Consider the following 9,741-nt stretch of genomic DNA (forward strand, 5'->3'; position numbering starts at 1 on the left):
GCTGGTCGGCACGGACTTGGTGGGCTGAAGGGCCTGTTTCTACAGTGTATCTCTAAACTAAACTAAAAAACTATCTCCAAAAAAAATCTCTGGTTACCACTCAGAATATTAAGGGGCAAATGTCAGAGATGTAGAAACAAGGAACTGCAGATACAAGGTTTACAAAAAAAAAGACACAAAGTGCTGGAGTCTGAAGAAGGGTCACAACCCAAGACGCACCTATCCACGTTCTTCAGACATACTGCCTGACCCGCTGAGTTACTCCACCACTTATTTCTTTTGTCACAGAAGTACACATGGGCATTCGCTCAAACATATTTCTGTTCAGTCCCAAATATCTCCAAACCAGCTGGATTCTGTAAACAGAAGCAGACTCGATGCACGATTGTTAAAAAAAGGTTGTTAAGCCATCCTGGCCCATTTCGTTGCACTAAAATCCCATAACAGCTCAGAAACGGGGTCAGAAAGGACCTTTCCTCATGTGCCACACTACGTTTCTCACGAACGCTCTTTGGACTTTAGAGATACAATACACTACAATACAACATATCTTTATTGTCATTGTACAGGGGTACAACGAGATTGGGAATGCGCCTCCCATACGATGCAATAAATTAAGTAGCTAGTCAGTATTAATTTAAACAACTCAATGAAACAAATTGGAACAGTTTTAAAACAGAATAAAGTGCAAGTAGATCTGTGCCGGTTCACTGTGCGATGTGACCATCTGGCTCAGCAGGACCGGTTCATAGCAGCTATGGCCCTGGGGATGAAGCTGTTCCTGAGTCTGGAGGTGCGGGCGTAGAAGGCCTTGTATCGTCTGCCCGATGGTAGAAGTTCGAACAGACTGTTGCAGGGGTGTGAGGAGTCTTTGTGGTTGCTGGTGGCTTTTCTGAGGCATCGTGTGTTGTAGATGCCCTCCAAAGCTGGTAGCTGTGTTCCGATGGTCCTCTGAGCTCTATGGACTACCCGCTGAAGAGCTTTCCTCTCTGCCTCCGTGCAGCTGAGGTACCACACAGGGATGCCATGTGTTAGGATGCTCTCTATGGTGCAGCGGTAGAAGGTCGTCAGCAGCTGTTAGGGTAGACCAGACTTCTTCAGTGTTCTTAGGTAGAACAGTCGTTGTTGTGCCTTCTTGACCAGCGCAGCAGTGTTATTGGACCATGTTAGGTCCTCCGAAATGTGAGTGCCCAGAAACTTGAAGCTGGACACTCTCCACATTGACCCCATTGATAAAGATCGGGGCGTATTCCCTGTTGTGTGACCTACGGAAGTTGATGATCAGCTCCTTGGTCTTGGAGGTGTTTAGGGACAGGTTGTTATCCGAGCACCAGTCCGCCAGGTTCTGCACCTCCGCTCTGTAGTGTGTTTCATCACCGTTGGTGATCAGCCTGATCACCGTTGTGTCGTCTGCAAACTTGACAATGGTGTTGGTGGTGAATGCAGGAACACAGTCGTGTGTGAAGAGGGAGTAGAGCATGGGGCTCAGAACACAGCCCTGTGGTGTCCGGTACTCAGGGTGATAGTGGAGGACAGGTGCGGGCCCATTCTCACTGCCTGCGGTCACTCCAGCAGGAAGTCCAGGATCCAGTCGCATAACGGCGAGCTGAGGCCTAGCTGGTGGAGTTTGGTGATGAGTCCATGCCGACCACCAATCACTCGTTCACACTAGTTCTATGTTATGTCACTTTCTCATCCACTCCCTACACAATAGGGACTATTTACAGAGGGCCAATTAACCTACAAACCCGCACGCCTTTGGATTGTGGGAGGAAACCGGGAACCCACGCAGGTCACGAGGAGAATGTACGAACTCCGTGCAGGCAGCACCCGTAGTCAGGATCGAACCTGGGTCTCCGGCACTGTAAGGCAGCGACTCTACCGCTGAGCCACCGTGCTGTCCCGTCTTCTGAAGCACTGTGAACAGTTGCCAACTGATGAATTGTTCGGGTGCCCGGCTGATAGTTAAATGGTCCCGGTCACTGGGAGTATCGCCAGGGAGGGACATTTTCTGCACGTACACAGACCTTTCAATCTCTTTACAAATGGAAGGTAGTGTGAAGAGTCAATAGACAATAGGTGCAGGAGGAGGCCATTCAGCCCTTCGAGCCAGCACCGCCATTCAATGTGATCATGGCTGATCATTCTCAATCAGTACCCCGTTCCTGCTTTCTCCCCATACCCCCTGACTCCGCTATCCTTAAGAGCTCTATCCAGCTCTTTCTTGAATGCATTCAGAGAATTGGCCTCCACTGCCTTCTGAGGCAGAGAATTCCACAGATTCACAACTCTCTGACTGAAAAACGTTTTCCTCATCTCAGTTCTAAATGGCCTGAGAGCTCTATCTAGCTCTCTCTTGAATGTATTCAGAGAATTGGCCTCCACTGCCCTCTGAGGCAGAGAATTCCACAGATTCACAACTCTCTGACTGAAAAAGTTTTTTCAATAGTATTTAATTGTCATATGTACCAAAATGGAACAATGAAATTCTTACAGCAGCATAACAGGTCTGTAAACGCAGTATTCAATAGATTATGTAATTTTAAAATTACATAATAAAGACAAAAAATGGTCAATAAATGATGAATCTATGACTCTATAAACTCTATAATCTATGACTCTATGACTTTATAAAAAAATTAAAAAACTTATTCGTGCAAAACGTAAGCTGCCAGTTCTTGGCCCGCTGAGTTACTCCAGCACTTTAGAGCAACATAGTGTTTCTGCTGTGGTAACAACTTGCCATCCTTGCCTCCCGCCAGATGGATTAGCTGCCTTCAGAGCCTTCCTTCGCTCAGAATACAGTGAGGAAAACATCGAGTTCTGGCTAGCCTGCGAGGACTACAAGAAAACAAAGTCGCCCGCAAAGCTGTCTTCAAAGGCCAAGAAGATCTACTCGGAGTTTATTGATGTCCAAGCTCCAAGAGAGGCAAGAGTTTGATTCTCTTAAAAAAAAGTACGCCTTAGACTACGAAAACTGACACTCTCGTTTTATTCAATTAAATACGACACGAAACTTGGTTTGAAGAGTTGTGTTGAATTTCAAAACATGCCCGAATCAAAAAGCATAACTTTGAAGCTGTTATGTGTGGGAAGGAACTACAGATGCTGGTTTAAATCGCAGACAGACACAAAACGCTGGAGTAATTCAGCGGGACAGGCAGCATCTCTGGATAGAAGGAATGGGTGATGTTTCGGGTCAAGTGAAGTCAAGTCAAGTCAATTTATTTGTATAGCACATTTAAAAACAACCCACGTTGACCAAAGTGCTGCACGTCGAGACCCTTCTTCAGACTGAGAGTCAGGCGTGAGGGGGATACAGAGATAAGGAAGCGCAAGGTGTGAAAACGAGACAAATGGGATGAGGCTCAAGGAAAATGTAGAATAGATCATTGGCGGCTAGAAGAAGGTGAGAACAAAGCATACAGAGCTAACATTTAATCAGGGGGATAGTCAGACTGGTCGGAGAACTGAGAAGGGTGAGGGGGGTGGAGTGAGAGGGAAAGCAAGGATTACTTGAAGTTAGAGAAGCCAATGTTCATATCTCTGAGGTGTAAGCTGCCCAAGGAAAATATGAGGTGCCGTTCCTCCAATTTGTGCTGGGCCTCACTCTGACAATGGAGGAGGCCCAGGACAGAAAGGTCAGTGTGGGAGTGGGAGGGGGAGTTGAAGTGCTGAGCCACCGGGAGATCAGGTAGGCTGAGGCGGACTGAGCGGAGGTGTTCAGCGAAACGATCGCCGAGCCTGCGCTTGGTCTCGCCATCCTTCTTGTCGGTGGATCAAAACAGAGCGCAGTATTCCAATGCAGCCTGGTCAACGTCTGTACAACTGCAACTTGACGTCCAATTTCCACAGCTGCATCCCTCGAGCTCTGGCAACATCTACTCCGCGCTCTGCCTAGCTTAATGACATCCTCACCAGCATCTTGTACCACTGGAACATAATGCCTCAACCTCTGTAGCTTAGAGCATTGAGGCAGATGATGGCCACCGAGCCATAAGCGAAGATCAAGCCCATGTCTGGGATGAGATCCCTCCTTCCGCCGGTGTCAGTGGGCGGCAAGTGACGCAGTGCCTCACAGCACCAGAGACCCGGGTTCAATCCTGACTATGGGTGCTGTCTGTGCGGAGCTTGCATGTTCTCCCTGTGACCGCGTGGGCTTTATACACAATAGACAATAGGTGCAGGAGGAGGCCATTCGGCCCTTCGAGCCAGCACCACCATTCAATGTGATCATGGCTGATCATTCTCAATCAGTACCCCGTTCCTGCCTTCTCCCTGTACCCCCTGACTCCGCTATCCTTAAGAGCTCTATCTAGCTCTCTCTTGAATGCATTCAGAGAATTGGCCTCCACTGCCTTCTGAGGCAGAGAATTCCACAGATTCACAACTCTCTGACTGAAAAAGTTTTTCCTCATCTCAGTTCTAAATGGCCTACCCCTTATTCTTAAACTGTGGCCCCTTGTTCTGGACTCCCCCAACATTGGGAACATGTTTCCTGCCTCTAACGTGTCCAACCCCTTAATAATCTTGTGCGTTTCGATAAGATCCCCTCTCATCCTTCTAAATTCCAGTGTATACAAGCCTAGTCGCTCCAGTCTTTCAACATATGACAGTCCCGCCATAGTCCCGCTTTCTCTGGGTTCTCCGATATCCTCCCACACCCCAAAGCCATGCGAGTTTGTAGGTTAATCGGCTTCGGTAAAGTTGTAAATTGCCCCTAATCTGTAGGGCAGTGCTAATGTACGTGGACTTGGTGGGCCGAAGGGCCTGTTTCCGTGCTGTGTCTCTCCCTCTCAAGTCAGTGTAAGTGCAGACCGCAGTGTAACGGTGTGCCGGTTCTTTGTCGCAGGTGAACATTGACTTCCAGACACGAGAGCACACCAGGAAGTGCCTACTGGAGCCAGACCACGGCAGCTTCAACGACGCCCAGAAGAGAGTCTACTGCCTGATGGAGAGGGACTCCTACCCCAGGTTCCTCAGGTCCAAGGTCTACCTGGACGTGCTAAACCAGACCCAGAACAGTAGCCAAACGCAAAGGAGGTGCAGCTGAGGAACGCCCCACAAGGCCAAGCCCATCTCGCCCTTCTCCCTCGTTTCACACCTGCACCGTCCAACCCATGAAGCTGTTGTAGATGATTGTCGCGGTGAAGATCAGAAACCCTTCCTTGTGGCGCTACCTTGCTCCTGATTCCCAGCCGTTCCACGAAATGCAGCTTTGTCCGACCACCATCCACGTCCCCCCACGGAATGCAGCTTTGTCCGACCACCATCCACGTCCCCCCACGGAATGCAGCTTTGTCCGACCACCATCCACGTCCCCCCACGGAATGCAGCTTTGTCCGTCCACCATCCACGTCCCCCCACGGAAAGCAGCTTTGTCCGACCACCATCCACGTCCCCCCACGGAAAGCAACTTTGTCCGACCACCATCCACGTCCCCCCACGGAATGCAGCTTTGTCCGACCACCATCCACGTCCCCCCATGGACTCCCCTACTGTGCTGGTCTCCAGTCCGCAACCTGTCTCTGCTGGCAAGTCCTTTAAAGACCTTCGTAGCTGTCAAAAAGCATGTCGAAACAAGCTTTGCCCGTCCTCCAATCTCCAAACCTCAATGGCAATAGAAGAGCAAAACACACAGGGTTTTAGTGCACATTTATTTAAGTGTTCAATGTGAAAGCAATAGTTTTAAATCGATTGCATTAGTAGTTATGATACAATGCACATTTATCCGCTGAACACTAAGCGAAAAGACGTTTTTATTAAGTGTTTCTCCATGTCTATATTTATCACCCAGCCCCCTTCAGTCTGAGTGTATTTATTAAATGAGACAATGAATAAAATGTGTTTGTGAGGAATATGGTGCATCTTTGATGGGGGATCGTTATTTCCAAGATCTGCATCCATGGAGTCATGGAGTCAGAAAGTTATAGAGGCAAAGAGGTGCCATAGAGGCACAGTGTCCTCGAGTCATAGAGTCAAAAGGTCATAGAGTCCTCGAGTCAGAAGGGCATACAAAATGAACCGTAGACCCATAGAGTCATGGAGTCAAAGAAAATAGATGGAGTGGGCCATTCGGCCCTTCGAGCCAGCACCACCATCCAATATGATCATGGCTGATCATTCTCAATCAGTACCCCGTTCCTGCCCTCTCCCCATATCCCTTGATTCCGTTAGCCCAAAGAGCTATATATGTAACTCTCTCTTGTAAACATCCAGTGAATTGGCCTCCACTGCCTTCTGTGGCAGAGAATTCCACAGATTCACAACTCTCTGGGTGAAGAAGTCTTTCCTCATCTCAGTCCTAAATGGCCTACCCCTTATTCTTAAACTGTGACCCCTGGTTCTGGACTCCCCCAACATTGGGAACATATTTCCTGCCTCTAACGTGTCCAATCCCTTAATAATCTTATACGTTTCGATAAGATCCCCTCTCATCCTTCTAAATTCCAGTGTATACAAGCCTAGTCACTCCAGTCTTTCAACATTTTTCCTGCATTTAGCCTGTCCAATCCCTTAAGAATTTTATATGTTTCTATACGATCTCCTCTCATCCTTCTAATAGAGTCATAGAATCATGGTCATGGAGTCACAGTGACATAATGTCATAGAGCCTTAGGGCCATAGTCTCCCAGTGCTGGAAGCATCCTCTTTGAGAAGTTGGGCAGGCTAGGACTTTATTCCTTGGAGATCAGGAGGATGAGGGGTGATCTTACTGAGGTGTATAACAGCGTAGGAGCAATATATAGCATAAATGCTCCATTTTTTTACCCAGAGTAGGGGAATTGAAATCCTGAGGGCATAGGTTTAAGATGAGGGGGGGGGGGGAGAAAAATAATTGGAGCCTGAGAGGCAACTTTTTTATGCAAAGGGTGGTAGGTGTATGGACTACTGGAGGAGGTAGTTGAGGCAGGTACTGTCATAACATTTAAGAAACATTTAGACAGGTGCATGGATAGGATGGGTTTAGAGGGATATGGACCAAATGCAAGCAGGTGGGACTGGTGTAGATGGTCGGCTTGGGAAGGTTTGGCTGAGGTGGTGTATGACTCTATGACTTTATGGTACTCCACGCACGTCCTCCGTCCAGATCCATACTTTCAAGTGACACCACCCGACACGGAGATAATCCCTCCGCTTGAGTTGGGCCGCTCCAGCTGTTTCCAGCTGTTTAATGTCACAACAATAAAGGGTGGGAGGATGCCCAGCATCTGTTACAGGGACTTCTCGGGCAACGTTGTGTGCCGGCCTTGGTGTGCGGGCTCCCCCCGATATCTATCCCTCCCTCTCCTCACACCAGGCTACAACACCTTGCTCCCCCTTCACAAGGACACTCTGAGCTGGAACGCTCTGTCAGAGGGTTTGCTGCCACATTCTGGTGACGGTGGCTGCAGGTTCGTGGAGATGTTCACAACCAAGGGCACAGGTGTCAGTTATGGGGAGAAGGCAGGAGAAAGGGATAAGGAGGGAGAGCTAGATCAGCCAGGACTGAGTAGACTTGATGGGCCGAATGACCTAATTCTACTCCTGAATTCTACTTCAGTCTGAAGAAGGGTCTCGACCCGAAACGTGCCATAGTGAGGCCCACCGGAAATTGGAGGAACAGCACCTCATATTTCACCTGGGCAGCTTGCAGCCCAGCGGTATGAACAGCGACTTCTCCAACTTTAGATAGTTCCTCTGTCCCTCTCTTCCCCTCCCCCTTCCCAGATCTCCCTCTATCTTCCTGTCTCCACCTATATCCTTTCTTTGTCCCGCCCCCCTGACATCAGTCTGAAGAAGGGTCTGGACCCGAAACGTCACCCATTCCTTCTCTCCTGAGATGCTGCCTGACCTGCTGAGTTACTCCAGCATCTTGTGAATAAATACCTTCGATTTGTACCAGCATCTGCAGTTATTTTCTTACACTACCTGTTGCTCCTCTGCGATTTCTCCTCAAGGTATGTCCACTTTGAAGAAGTTCTCCTCCTCTCTTCGACGAGAGTTTAGCAACGTGCTCTCTCGCTGCTCCCCCTCTGTGATTTCTCCTGCCCTCCTAAGATCAGTCTGAAAAAGGGTCTCGACCCGAAACGTCACCCATTCCTTCTCTCCTGAGATGCTGCCCGGCCCGCTGAGTTACTCCAGCATTTTGTGAATAAATAACTTCGATTTGTCCCAGCATCTGCAGTTATTTTCTTACACTAATTCTACTCCTATTCCTTATGACCTTATGAAACATTTGCATTTCAAATTTTAGTTTAGTTTAGTTTAGAGGTCCCGCAGGGAAATTGGCCCTTTGGCCCACTGAGTTCGCGGCCGACCAGTACACTAGCACAATAGGGACAATTTATACTCTACCAAAGCCAATTGGCAGACAAACCCCACGTCTTTGGGATGTGGGGGGAAAGCAGAGCACCCGATGAAAACCCACGTGGTCACAGGGAGAACGTGCAAACTCCGTACAGACAGCACCCATAGACAGGATCGAACCCGGGTCTGTGGCACTGTAAGGCAGCAACTTTAACGCTGCTCCACCATGGAACATTTCCTTTCAAATGTTTGCCTTGATATGATTTTGTTTTAAGGAACGAGGAACTGAGGATGCTGGTTCACAATAAAAGACACAAAGTGCTGCAGGTCAGGCAGCGTCACTGGAGAACATGGTTAGGTGACGTTTCGGGTTGGGACTCTTCAGTCTTAAGAAGTGTCCAGACCCGAAACGTCACCTAACCACCTTCCCCAGATTTGCTGATCCACTGAGGTGTTGCAGTCTCGACCCGAAACGTCACCCTTTCCTTCTCTCCCGAGATGCTGCCTGACCTGCTGAGTTACTCCAGCATTTTGTGAATAAATCGAGTTGTTGCAGCACTCTGTGTCTTTTGATTTTTTAGGACGTTTATTTTAAGGTTAGCACGGTGGCTCAGCCGGTGGAGCTGCTGCCTCACAGCGCCAGAGACCCAGGTTCCATCCTGATCTCGGGTGCTGACTGTACGGGGTTTGTATGCTCTCCCTGTGACCACGTGGGTTTCTCCTGAGTGCTCCAGGTTTCTCCCACATCCCAAAGACGTGCTGATTTGCAGGTTAATTGGCTTCTGTAAATCGGTCACCAAGTGAGTTGATGAGAAAGCGGGATAACAGAGAACTAGTGTGAACGGGTAATCGGCGGTCGGCACGGACTCAGTGGGCCGAAGGGCCTGTTTCCATGCTTATTCCTTATCTTTCAATCATTCAACCAATAAAGTCAATTTTCAATCGTGTAACTGCAAACAAAAATAATCAAAATGGCAGGAATTCCATGCTCAAGATTACTATTCTCCCAGATTTCCCTTGCAATTCCTCCCAAAATGTGCCAGATTTAGTTGGTATGAAATTGATTTTTCCGTTTTGATTGTTTGGTGATCTGTTAGATGTGGACACAAGGAACTGCAGGCGCAGGTTTACAAAAAAAAGATGCAAAGTGCTGGAGGAACTCAGCAGGTCAGGCAGCATCTCTGGAGAAAAGGTATAGGTGACCCTTCCTCAGAATATGAACGGGCAAGCTTGTCTGCCAGGAACCTTCTTCAGAAGAATTCAGATGCAGTAATCCCATCCAGCATTTTGTTAATGTGTTCATTGCAGTGTCCACTAGGTGGCAGACTTTCAGAATCCAGGACATCACCTGGTTAAATGGGAGATCATGTAGCCTAAACCTACCTGATCTCCCAGTTACTAAACACTTCAACTCCCCCTCCCATTCCCACACTGACCTTTCTATCCTGGGCC

At 48.4% G+C, this 9,741-nt stretch overlaps 1 protein-coding gene across 1 annotated transcript in view; it reads left to right on the forward strand.

The window, feature by feature from the left end:
- The window catches only part of rgs8 (regulator of G protein signaling 8), a 41,647-nt gene extending 35,640 nt beyond the window's left edge, over window positions 1-6,007 (forward strand). The window contains exons 5-6 of the mRNA XM_078407759.1: window positions 2,763-2,929; window positions 4,853-6,007. Coding sequence (XP_078263885.1) covers window positions 2,763-2,929; window positions 4,853-5,053 — 368 coding nt within the window. The 3' untranslated portion in view covers window positions 5,054-6,007. The remainder of the gene's footprint in view (window positions 1-2,762; window positions 2,930-4,852) is intronic.
- Window positions 6,008-9,741: the final 3,734 nt, after the last annotated feature.

The sequence above is a fragment of the Rhinoraja longicauda genome, chromosome 11, assembly GCF_053455715.1.
Source record: "Rhinoraja longicauda isolate Sanriku21f chromosome 11, sRhiLon1.1, whole genome shotgun sequence".
NCBI classification, from domain to species: domain Eukaryota; kingdom Metazoa; phylum Chordata; class Chondrichthyes; order Rajiformes; family Arhynchobatidae; genus Rhinoraja; species Rhinoraja longicauda.